At 38.7% G+C, this 13,511-nt stretch overlaps 1 protein-coding gene across 1 annotated transcript; it reads right to left on the bottom strand.

The window, feature by feature from the left end:
• Positions 1 to 3,725: 3,725 nt before the first annotated feature.
• Positions 3,726 to 4,395, bottom strand: LOC108512768 (40S ribosomal protein S7). The gene has a single exon (XM_017848159.1). The coding sequence runs from the start codon at positions 4,352 to 4,354 to the stop codon at positions 3,770 to 3,772; it is 585 nt and encodes a 194-aa protein (XP_017703648.1). The 5' UTR covers positions 4,355 to 4,395; the 3' UTR covers positions 3,726 to 3,769.
• Between the last annotated feature and the right edge of the window lie 9,116 nt (positions 4,396 to 13,511).

Below are 13,511 nucleotides of genomic sequence, written 5' to 3'. Positions count from 1 at the left end.
CAAAAGAAAATAAGTCATTCTACCAAAAAGACATGCAAACTTGTACGTACATCTTGGTACTATTCACAATTGCAAAGACACAGAATCAACCTAGGTGCCCATCAATGGTGGATTGGATAAAGAAAATGTAGTATGTATATACTATGGAGTGCTAAACAATCATAAAAAGAATGAAATCATGTTCTTTGCAGCAACGTGGATGCATCTAGAGGCCATTATCCTAAGTGAGATAATGCAGGAACAGAAAACCAAATACTGTATGTTCTCACTTATAAGTGGGAGCAAGACATTGGGTACTCATAGACATAAAGATGACAACCATACACACTGGGAACTACTAGAAAGAGAAAGAAGGGAGAGAAGCAGGGATTGAAAAGCTAACTATTGGGTACTACTTCAGTGATGGGATCATTCATACCCGAAACCCTAGTATCATGCATTATACCCATGTAACAAAACTGCATGTGCAGCCCCGATTCTAGAATAAAAGTTGAAACTATTAACAAAAAAAGCTCAATAGCAAAATCATAAGTAAATAAATAACCCAATTTAAAAATAGGGAAAGGATCTGAATAGGTATTTTTCCAAGGAAGACATACAAATGGCCAAAAAGTAAAAAGATGCTCAACATCACAAATCATCAGGAAAATGCAAATCAAATGACAATGAGATATCACCTAACACCTGTAAGGATGGTGTTATTGTAAAAACAAAAGACAACAAGTGTTGATGAAGTTGTGGCGAAATTCAAACTCTTGTACACGATTGGTGGGAATGTAAATGGTGCAGCCACTATGACAACATTTTTCTCTATCTTGTTTCAAAACAGTGTCATCCTTCTCAAAAACTGCCATAGTCTCCTACTGATCTCTCTGCATTTACTCTTGCCCACGTCCCATCCATTTACCCCACAGCAGGCAAGAGCACCTTTTCTTTCCCAACATATGATTGACAAATAAAAATTGTATATATTTAAAGTATACAACGTGATTTTTCTTGTACATTATATGCATTTTAAAATCATGACCACAATCAAGCTAATTAATATATCAATTACCTTCAGTAGTTACTTTTATTTCTTTTTGGTGATGAAAACACTTAAGATCTACTCTTTCAGCAAATTTCAAGTATGCAATACATTATTAACAAAAGTCATCATGCTGCACATTAGGTCTCAGAGCTTATTAATCTCATAACTGCAAATTTGTACCCTTTGATCAATATGTCTCCATTTCCTAACCTTCTGTCCCCTGTTAACCACCCTTCTACTCTGTTTCTATGATTTCAATTATTTTAGATTTCATAGAGGGATCTCCTAAAAATGTAAATTACAGCTTCTCTTCCAACATAGAGGATTGAACATGTACATTTACTCCTCGACCTTTGGAAGGCCCCTTTGCAATGAAACATTAGGTAAAAATTCATGTGCCTCCAGAAAAACAAAAAGAATGGGGATAAAGTCATTAGGAATAGAATGCTTCAACACCTGTCTGCAAACTCAAAGTCGATGGAAAAATATTGACTGGTATAACAGATTAGAGGAGAAAGCTGAACCCCAGAAGAACTCCAGACAGACTCTTGACTCATAGATACCTGATGTAATGGGGGTAGGCGGTATGGTAAACACGAGTGGGAACATGTGTACACAGACACTAACTACCTTTTTCCTTTCTCTGATCGTATGTTTACCACAAAACAGGTTTTATATGCTTTATGGAAAAGGTAGTTGTTTCTTACTTTTAAAAAAATTGATTAAAATGTAAAATATTGCTTCCAGTGAGAGAAGCAACATGCTCTTGTGTTCTGGCACATTATGTGTCCCTCCATGCACAGCAGGACCCACTCCTGCTACACTTAAAATGAATTCTAATAGTAAACAAGCTTCACTCCCAACTCCTGGCTCAGCTTTTTGAGTACTTACTTCTTAAACATAAATGAAAAGTCCAGGATCTATTGACACTTGAAGAAAACTTTCAGCATGAAGGAAAATAGCAAAGAAACCATTATCAAGTTGACTAAAATGGGAAAATAAACTATTCATGGTAATACTGATAACGAAAAAGAATTATATGAGATTAATTCACAAAAAATTGAAAGTATTTCACTATTTAAATTAAGGAAAAAGGGGCAGTCAAATAATGGAATCTTTGAAAATTCACCAAACCATAAAATGTCTAGAAGAAGAACTACGGGACTGCCCATGGTCACACAGCATGTGCGCAAGTGGCTGCTTAAATTGTCAAACACCCGCAAAGCAACGAACAAAAGCAAATTGAACAACATGCTGATATCTATTCGGTAAACTATAGATAGCTAGGCGCAGTCATTAAGGCATATACATCACGATCAGAGTCGAACAGGCAAAGACATTGATTCATGTAATGGGAAAAATTTTCTGCAATTGCTGCGTATTTATAACAGACAAGGGCTACAAATTCAGAACGTATCAAGAACTCAAACAAATTACGAGAAAAACAACAAGCCTTCGTACAAACCATGTTGCAAAGGAGTTTATATTGTTAACAGACTTTCATTAAAGAAGTACATTCATAAGGGCCATAATCAAGCGCCCTTTACTGAAGATATATGTGCCTATGCACTCTAAGTCCACTCGAGACGATAGTCGTAATGAGATATTCATCAATAGAGCCATTTTATTCTACAAGCATGTTAGCAATATGCAGGGCATTAAAATACGTTTCTGCGCAATTCAACTATGTGTCATGGGTTGTCAAAGAGCAAGAATGTGGGAAGATATGTAGGAACATGCTTTTACATGTGGTGGTTGTAAACTGGTTAAACCGATTGTGGAAAACCAGTATGGAATTCCTCAAGGATCTAGAACTTTAGAGTACCAGGCGATGACCAGCGGCATCCCCGCGCCGCGCTCCGCGTCGCCCCGCTCCGCGCGATACCCAATGCATTATAAATCATGCTGCTATAAGAACATGCACACGTATGTTTATTGCAGCACTATTCATAATAGCAAACTTGGAATCACTCAAATGTCCATCAGTGAAGACTGGATTAAGAAAAATGTAGCACATATCACCATGGAAATACTATGCAGCCATAACAAAAAGGCTGAGTTTGCTGTCCTTTGTGTAGGGACTGGATGCAGCTGGAAACCATCCTTTCTAGCAATACGCAAGAACAGAAAACGAAACAGCGCGATGTTCTCACTCATAGGTGCGGAACGACAATGAGAACACTTGGCTCTGGAAGGGGTAACCGTCACAACGCAGGCCTATTATGGGGAGAGGGGGAGGGGGGAAGGATGCATTGGAGAGTTTACCTGTGTAACATGACGAGTTGTGGGATGTATGCGCACGCACCTAACCATGGACCATCCGTTATACACCAGTGTAAACATCTACTACGTTGTGACAAATGTACCTTCAGAACTCAAAGTATGTAAAGTTATAATTAAAATAATAAAGTATAATTAAAAAAAAAAAGAAGAAAGAAAATTCAAAATATGGTCAAAAAGAGAAAGAATGGAAGATTTTGAAAATTAAGGAAATCTCATAAACTGTAAGAGCAAAAGGCAGTGATAAAAAGTTTGAGAGACTGGAGGTCTACCACTTGACTAGTAGGATTTTGAGAGAGAAATCTGGAGAAAAAGCAGGAAAAGCTATCAAATAAATAATAGAGGTAAACGTTCAAAAGTTAAAGAACATGAATCTTCTCTTTAAAAGGTCCCTCTGAGTACTTAACTTGGTGAATTTTTTTTTTTACTGTGAATATATACTTTATTTAGTCACTTTTTTTACAACTGAAACTCTGGGAATTCAAAATTAACATCCTTGCCCGTGAGCTTCTTATAGACACCAGAAAATGTTTCAACCTTGTGTTCCACATTGTTCTGCTGTGCTTTGTCCAAATGAACCTTTATGAGCCGGCTGCCATCTAGTTTCACGCGGATTCTCTTGCCCACAATTTCGCTTGGGAAGACCAAGTCCTCAAGGATGGCATCATGCACAGCTGTCAGAGTACGGCTCCTGGGGCGCTTCTGCTTATTTTTTGTACGGCTTTTTCGAGTTGGCTTAGGCAGAATTCTTCTCTGAGCGATAAAGACAACATGCTTCCCACTGAACTTTTTCTCCAATTCTCGTACTAGCCGGACTTGGATTTTCTGGAAAGATTTCAGTTGAGGAACGGGAACAAAGATTATGATAGCTTTCCGACCACCACCAACTTCAATTTCCTTGGCTGCGGTAATATTCAGCTCCCTGAGCTGAGCCTTGAGGTCCGAGTTCATCTCCAGCTCCAGAAGAGCCTGGGAGATGCCGGACTCGAACTCGTCCGGCTTCTCGCCATTGGGCTTCACGATCTTGGCGCTCGAACTGAACATGGCCTTCTCCTGGGAGAACTCGCCGAGTGCCGGCTTAGGAAGAGCGGTGAATTTTTAAAAAGGACATACCTTGTTATATTATGAAATATCAAAACACCTAGGATAAAAAGATGGTTCTAAGTATCCAGAGAGAACAAAAGCTAAAGGCAACAGCACAACTATAAAGGAAGAAGAGCCATGCTGGTCTCAGACTTCTCCTCTGCAACACTGCTCACCAGAAGAAGATGGATACTGTCCAGTGGGCAGAGGGGACTCCAACTCCGGTCAAACTACCAATTAAATGTAAGGATAAAATAAAAGCAAGGCTAGGACATTACTGCCAGTAGATTTTGTTCATAGGAAGTTACTGGAAAGTTTAAATGAAGAAAGGGGGAAAAGTGGGATCTATAGAATTGTGATTCTAATCCAAGAGAGTAATGAAGGAAATTCCCAGGTGACAGCTGATCATCAAGCCTAGAGAATACTTCAGGATTGAGCAGGACTCCAGAAGCGATGGCACTCGAACGAAGGAGGACTTTGCAGATTTGATGGAAACCTTGAGATAGAGATCAAAAGACCTTAGGGACATGATAAAGGTACAGAGGAGGGGAAAATTAAAAACCAGATGAAGGACAAGTGATTATGTAAGTAAATGTGTACATAGCACATTACTTGGCTCTGCAGTAAATAATATTTATGTGGTAACAACAATGAAAATACTGATAATATTTAAATTTTAGAATCAATCTATACAAATGGCATGGAAAAGTCATACGTACAGAACAGAATGTAAATATGATCAGTCTGACATTTTAAATGTAAATTTAAAGAAGACAACACGGGAAGCATGGAAGTAGAGTCTAAGAGGGCACAGAGGAGAGTGGAAAGAAAGGAGTGTTAATATCCCAATCTTACAATGTGAGGGGTCTAGAGAAAATATCTATATTTGATAGAACAAAAACATGCTAACTTTATCTAACATTAAAGCTCAAAATTAACTAATAGAAGAACTAAAAGAGTGGTTAACTATTTTAAAGATTGTAATGGCATTGAAGATAACATAAAAAGCTGAGTTCTCATCTATCATAGCAAGAACTTAATAAAGTCTAAATGTAATAACTAAAGGTAATTTTATACGCATTTTATTTCGATACAGATAAGTAACTATTATATGCGTTCAAAAAAACCCAACTAAACAAACAAAAAATCTGAAGAGATAAAGTGTTGCCTCTAAGAAAGAGAGCTAGGAATTGATAGGAAGAATAAGCCAGAAGACTGTAGATTTTCATGAGAAGCCCTTCTATATTTTAAGAAGAGATAAATCTGATCATCTAGAGCTAAAAAATAAAAATTGAGAGTGGGTTAATTCATTGACTTCAAGACACAACAGAAATGTGTGCCACAAGTGAGGTGAAAACATGGATAATTCCATGTTAAAAAATCATTGATAAAAAAGCAAACACTGGATGGATTGTCCAGTTAGGCACAGCACTGGAAGAAATAGAAAGCTTTGATTAGGGGTAGTTTAGAACCAGCGTGAAATAGTCAGGTATGGGGACATGGAGGTCGCATGAGACCTGGCCCCGTTGGAGAACTTACAAGAGTTGGTGAAAAAGCCAAGCACAGATGGCATGATGGAGTACTGGGAGAAGTATGTGCTTTAGATTCAAGCTAGTGTTTAAATTTTACCTCTCCCTCTTGTTGGTTCTCTGACTTTGGACAAACTACTTAACCTAATCTCTTTGAGCTTTAGTTTCCTAATCTCTAAAAATGTGATAATAATTAAAATTTCATGGGAGTGTTAGAAGGACTAAAGGAGGTAAAGAACACAGAGAACCTACCATAATAACTGCCCACAGAACTTACCAGAATAATTCCCATTATTTTATTCTTCTTCCTTCTCATAAGAGATTGCTAGGTTATTGTTAAACTATAAACTAGTGAAAATGTGTCCTGCAAACCAAGTAGACCTGCAATATGAATCAAGGTGAATGCAAAAGACCTGGACACAGATAACATCAAGCAGGTTGAAAGGGTGACTATAAATCAGTACAACGTGGCCTGAAGTAAAAGGAAAGAGCTTAAAACCAAATAGTGCTAGATACTGGGTTGACAAGAGTAGGATAACTGCTGGAAAGAAGCAAATAATAGCCTGGGGCTCCGTGCCTAGGACTAATACTAAGAACAACAGATTTATGGGGGGAAAAAAAAACCTGGTAATCCTTCCAAACCTACCTTAGAGAGGTCTAGTATACAGCATGGAAATGATAGAGAAGAGGAAGAAGAGGGAAGCTGGGGGTCATGACATCTTCAAAATGTGCCAGCCTAACATAAACATCTGGATGAAGGAGTTGGCAGGGCATCAGAGGAATCTGTAATATATGCAAGAGCCCAGAGGATGCTGAGTCAACAGGAATGTGTTATTGCAGTGGTCTCCCAACCTTTTTGGTACCAGGGATGGGTTTTGTGGAAGCCAGTTTTCCATAGATGTGGGCGGGGGGTGGTTGGAGGATGATTCAAGCACATTATATTTATTGTGTGCTTTGTTCCTATTGTTATTAGTATATACTCACCATAATGTAGAATCAGTGGGAGCCCTGCGCTTGTTTTCCTGCAACTTGATGGTCCCATGTAGGGGTGATGGGAGACAATGACAGATCATCAGGCATTAGATTCTCATAAGGTATGCACAACCTAGATCCCAACAGGGTTCCAGCCCCTAAGAGAATCTACTGCTGCCGCTGATTTGACAGGAGGTGGATCTCAGGTAGTAATGCCCACTTGCCCACTTCTCACCACCTGCTGTGTGGCCTGGTTCCTAACAGGCCATGGACTTGGTAGCAGTCCATGACCTGGAGGTTGGGGACTCCTGTGCTATCGGGCCAAAAATGAATAGACCACAAGATCATCAGCAGAGAATGTTCACAGAATGCCTAATGATGGGTCTAGTCCAGTGCACTCCCAAGGAGTAGCAGGTGGGTGGGGGTACTCATGAAAATGGTCAGACAAGCTAAAGGGGAAAAAGGAGCTGCATATCATATTCACATCCAAAGTATAGTGGGGGAAAATTGATCACCTTGCTCCATTGTTATTATCATCACTACCGTAGATGAGCTACAAAGAGAAATTGCATCCTTAAAGGAGAATCAGGCTGCTGTTAAGAGCATCATGGAAAAACTTTAGGATTACCTATCAATCAAAAACAGTGAAAAAAAAGGCAGGTTTGCTCAGTTTTCAAATTTTTTCAAGAGGATAGAAGAAGGATGGGATTTGGGGAGATGGAAGGAAGAGATAGGCTTCTTGGTAGGTGTGCACACACTGTGCATACCATACTTCTGAGAGTAAGACAGGAATCCTGATCTCACTGGAAAGAGTGAGCTGTGATCTGGGCTAGTTAGAGATGATATGAGTCCCAGCAAGGCTGTAATGGTATTTCTAAAATTTTGCTCTTTGCTCAAGCTTCACATTCTTGGGGAAACCATTCCTAAATCCCACAATACGGGTAAGGTTCTATTAGAGGAAAAAAAAAAAAAGCCTCAAGGGAGGTCTCTGGTTCAATAAAGAATCTACTGGGCATTAATCAGAGTCAACCATGGATGACTCCAAACTCCCAAAGTGAAACTGTCTCTGTAGACACAAAACTGTTCTCCTTTAATGAGAGAAAAAGATAGCCACACAGATTTTCCATAAAAGATAGAAGACATAGGAGGTGAATATTTTTATTGTTAAATTATGCTGTCTGTGGTAGCTTTAAATTTCTCCATTCTTTTTTGTTTGTTTGTTTGTTTTGTTAACTGCACTATTCTGGAAGGACATAGAGGTGAGGTCACAAGTTAAAAAAGATGGACATGTCTTCTTTTCATAGACTCATCAGGTGTCATGAAGGAGTCAACTCTGGTACTAAGCGAGTATCCTTTTGCTAAGTAGACCTTGATTACTTTGTAATAGGTTGGATGTTCCTCAATGTCAATAACTAAATCAGTCTTAGTAAGAGAGAGTTCATCCTTTTGTAGCCATACATAGCCCCCCTCCCTATCATCATGGCTACTCTGATTGTGGGCACATTATACAAGCCCTTGAGTCACCAAAAACAGAGGCTGGCTGACCTGACCCCTACTGAACAGCATCTATCCAGCTCCTTGTTCGGTGCCTTCTATGCAATGGATACTCTCTGATAGGCATTAATGTGAGACATAAAGTTCTGTGTGCTTTGTGCCCACTTTACAGCTTCATCTATAGTCTTCTTTTCTAGACTAATGTCTCTGATTTTGGAATATTTCATCTTTGTAGTAATCTCACTGTCAAGTGACCAGTTCTATAATTCCATTCTGAGGATCTACTTCCTAGGATCACTTCTTGTATTATCTGTCTTTACTTGGATTTCTCCCGATCAAATTCTGAGAAAAAAAAAATTGATGTAAAAGCAGTTTAAGAGATGAAGGAAAAACTAGGAGATGAGTAGGAAAGTATGATGAGTAAAGGAAAACATCCAATAAGTAATGCATTATCAAACTGTAAGAACTTAGAGCTTAATGCTGTTAGTAAAATTCTGGGGAGCCATTGTCAAACATGCCTTAGAATGATCTCCTCGACCTGGCATGGTGGCTCACACCTGTAATCCCAGCACTTTGGGATGCCAAGGTGGGTGGCTCACGAGGTCAGGAGATCAAGACCATCCTGGCCAACGTGATGAAATGCTGTCTCTACTAAAAATACAACAGTTAGCTGGGCCTGGTGGCATAGCCTATAATCCCAGCTACCCGGGAGGCTGAGACAGGAGAATCGCTTGAACCAGGGAGTTGGAGGTTGCAGTGAGCTAAGACGGCGCCAATGCATTCCAGCCTGGAAACAGAGCGAGACTCCGCCAAAGAAACAAAAACAAAAACAAAACAAACAGACAAACAAACAAAACAGAATTATATCCTCAAGGGAAAAAAGGCTGAGGTATGTATATTTCAATCCCTGACAATCATTGGTTGTGGGATGCTCCCAAGGCAGGAATGGGGTAAGTGTGGGGTACTTTTGCACCTTCTATGACGGCTTCAGTGGAAATAGATAGCCTTTAGGCAAAAAGATGCAAGAATTAGCAATAGGAAGCTGGGATGCTGTAAAGTGAAATAGTAAACGTTATGGGGATATGGACTGGAAAGTTGAGAGCATATGCGATACCACCCCTTTCCAGCTGCAATTAATCAGCATCTCCCTTTCATGGTCAACATGATGGGCGGTCACTGGTAAAATGTATTGTGTTCTGACTCAAGAGACTAGAGAAAGCTAGCTTTCATTTTCCAGTGTTTGGGCCTAGTAGGTATTCAGACCTGCTGTCCCTGCTGGCCACTTGGTGGACTCATACAAGTCAGTTTTGCCGTGGCCTGTGCTTATCCTGGGAGATGTAGGAAGCTGCGAGACCACACAAGATTGAGTTAGTGGAAAATGTAAGAAAATATAGGTTAAACGTACATCAAACATGTGAGGGTAATAGAAGCATATAGACATTGATCTAAATATTTTGGGTAGAGTGCCTTGTCATTGTTTGTATATTATTTTGCAACTGTTTATTTTCATTTTTATAATGTTTATTTGGATGCAAAGCCTTTCCCAGCAATGAGCTTAAAAACAAATAGAAATGCATATTTAATAAAATTTAAGTAATGCGTTTCCATTTATCAAGAAAGTTCATCCTAAATATGTGACATGCATAAAATGTTTGTTGACATTTACGAATCACCAATGGAGCTCTAATGATGCTTATCACCACATGAAAATCAAAGACCCAGGTCTGCTGAAGAGGCACTGATATCTACCTCAAAAGTTAGTAGTTACTTTAAGCAGACTGTATTGAATGAAAATAATCTAACACTGGATGTTACAAAAGGTGTGTGTCTATAACACTCTGTAAAGCATTAATTTTAAGGCAAACAATTTAACTTTTAAGTTCAGTTCAAATTTTCTTGTGCATGTAAGAAAGCTAATGTGATATCTATTAAAAACATTGGCTCCATCAGCAGAAGACCTTCATGAAAAGTTAAATTATGTCAGTTTTACATCAGAATGATGATTCAACTAAACAAAGTCAGTTAACTTAATTCCAGTAACAATGCTTTTTTAAGTCCAAATAATGGATGCAATGTAAAACATTTGGAAGTTCATCCTATCAAAAGTGAAAAATCTGACATTAGTCACTTGTATTAGTCTGTTCTCATGCTGCTATAAAGAACTGCCTGAGACTGAGTAATTTATAAAGGAAAGAGTTTTAATTGACTCACAGTTCCGCAGGGCTGAAGAAGCCTTGGGAAACTTACAATCATGGCAGAAGGGGAAACAAACACATCCTTATTGACATGGCGGCAGGAAGGAGAAGTGCCAAGCAAAGGGGGAGAAGCCTCTTATAAAACCTTCAGACCTTGTGATAACTCACTCACTATCACGAGAACAGTGTGGGAGTAACCACCCCCATGATTCAATTACCTCCTACCAGATCCCTTTGATGATACGTGGGGATTATGGGAACTACAATTCAAGATGAGATACAGGTGGGGACACAGCCAAACCATATTATCAGTTAAAAGTCAGCACTGGGCCGGGCGCGGTGGCTCAAGCCTGTAATCCCAGCACTTTGGGAGGCCGAGGCGGGCGGATCACGAGGTCAGGAGATCGAGACCATCCTGGCTAATACAGTGAAACCCCATCTCTACTAAAAAATACAAAAAACTAGCCGGGCGAGGTGGCGGGCGCCTGTAGTCCCAGCTACTGGGAGGCTGAGGCAGGAGAATGGCGGTAACCCCGGGAGGCGGAGCTTGCAGTGAGCTGAGATCCGGCCACTGCACTCCAGCCCGGGCGACAGAGCGAGACTCCGTCTCAAAAAAAAAAAAAAAAAGTCAGCACTGAAGATAAAATTTTCAGTTTTACGGTCATAATAGGAATACCAATTTTGGTGGAATATAGTATTATACTAAAGTTAAGAAACAGAACATGATGTACTTGGATCAGTTTGGTACACACATAATACATTGTTGTGCCCAAAAAAAACTGTGATTGCCTAACAATCAAATCAGAAGCTGCAGTTGTAAGAATTTACAAATAATTATATATATACATAATTGAACTGAACTAAAAAATTTTGTAATAGAAAGAATGTTGAATACAGGAAATGCAGCAACATAGAAATGGTTTCTTTCTTTGCTTCCCATCAGCAATAATATCTCAGAAATATTTGAGCCATTGAAGAATTAATTTGTGCATCAACCTAAGTTTCTCTCAATGATGTTATATGGTTTTCTTATGAGTCTTTTAAGTTTTGTGGCGTTTTATTCCAAATTAGCTGAAAACATTTAATCAAAGTATTCAACAAATAGTCATTTATTGATTTTCAATTTAAGCTTTTGAAAACTTTGAGTGTATGGCAATTATTGAAAACAAACTTTGCAAGCAGGAAGTTAGTGAAATTTATGCCTAAGAAAGCAAAGAAGGAATACAACAAATTAAATAAGTGCTCAAATGGTATACAAGAATTAATTTTGAATTTCATTGTGTTTTTATTCTGTTGATATTTGGGAGCAATCTTTTGATGGATTGAATGCGTTTATATTGTACACTGAAATTAAATTAAATTGAGAAGGTTTATGATTTTACAATGCCTAAATGTAGCCAAACATTCAAAAGGATCTATATACAAAAGCAACTTACTTGATGAATTTTGTCTTGTAAAAATATTTGTCAAAGACAGGTTCCTCTAAATGAGGAGGAAAAGACAGTGCTGTGACAATATTAGAGTGAAACTGTTATATATTTCAGTACAAAGAAAATTAGAACTTCAAATAATTTCCATTTATCAGAATTTGCTTCATGCTTGACATTTACCTCAGCATCCATGGACAAATCTTCAGCTTTGTTGAGGTATAATGCAGAAATTAAAATTGTATGTATTAAAATTGTACAACATAAAGTTTAGATATATATACACATTGTAAAATGATTACCAAAGTCAAGCTAATTGCCATGTCAGGCACCTCACCTCACATCATTACCTTTGTTGTCTGTGTGGTGAGAATATTTAAGATATACTCTCTTTAGTACATTTCAAGTATACAACCTGTTATTATTAACTATAGTCACCATGCTATGCATTAGGTATCCAGAACTTACTCATCTCATAACTGCAAATTTGTACCCTTTAACCAGCATCTCCCCATTTCATCATCCTCTGACCCCTGTTGACCATCCTTCTACTCTGTTTCTATGAGTTCAACTGTTTTCGATTTCACACACATGTAAAAAAAAATTTCTTTTTTTTTTTTTTATTATACTTTAAGTTCTAGGTACATGTGCATAATGTGTAGGTTTGTTACATGTGTATACTTGTGCTAAGTTGGTGTGCTGCACCCATCAACTTGCCAGCACCCATCGACTCATCATTTACATTTACTCCCAGTGCAATCCCTCCCCCCTCCCCCCTCCCCATAATAGGGCCCCAGTGTGTGATGTTTCCCCTTCCCGAGTCCAAGGATCTCATTTGTCAGTTCCACTATGAGTGAGAACATGCGGTGTTTGGTTTTCTGTTCTTGCGATATTTGCTGAGAATGATGGTTTCCAGCTGCATCCATGTCCCTACAAAGGACACAAACTCACCTTTTTTATGGCTGCATAGTATTCCATGGTGTATATGTTGCCACATTTTCTTAATCCAGTCTGTCCACTGATGGACATTTGGGATGATTCCATGTCTTTGCTATTGTGAATAGTGCTGCAATAAAATCCTGTGCATGGTGTATTATAGCATGCATGATTTATTAATCCTTTGGGTATATACCCAGTAATGGGATGGCTGTGGTCATTATGGTACTTCTAGTTCTAGATCCTTGAGGGAATTTGCCTACTCTTTCCATAAATGGTTGAACGAGTTTACATCCCACCAACAGTGTAAAAGGTTCCTATTTCTCCACATCCTCTCCAGCACCTGTTGTTTCCTGACTTTTAATGATTTACCATTCTAAACTGGTGTGAGATGATATCTCATTGTGGTTTATGATTGCATTTCTCTGATGCCAGTGATGTACGAGCAGCATTGACGAGCATTTTTTCATGTGTCTATAGGCTGTATGCATTGTCTTCTTTTGAGAAATGTCTGTTCATATCCTTTGCCCACTTTTTGATGGGACTGTTTGTTTTTTTCTTGTAA

This window comes from Rhinopithecus bieti, unplaced genomic scaffold (assembly GCF_001698545.2).
Source record: "Rhinopithecus bieti isolate Rb0 unplaced genomic scaffold, ASM169854v2 scaffold_30785, whole genome shotgun sequence".
Lineage (NCBI taxonomy): Eukaryota > Metazoa > Chordata > Mammalia > Primates > Cercopithecidae > Rhinopithecus > Rhinopithecus bieti.
Note: the sequence above shows the minus strand (reverse complement) of the source record. Positions and strands in the feature narration are given on the sequence as shown.

Coding starts and splice junctions, on each gene's coding strand:
- LOC108512768 (XM_017848159.1), bottom strand. CDS start 4,354: ATGTTCAGTTCGAGCGCCAAGATCGTGAAGCCCAATGGCGAGAAGCCG.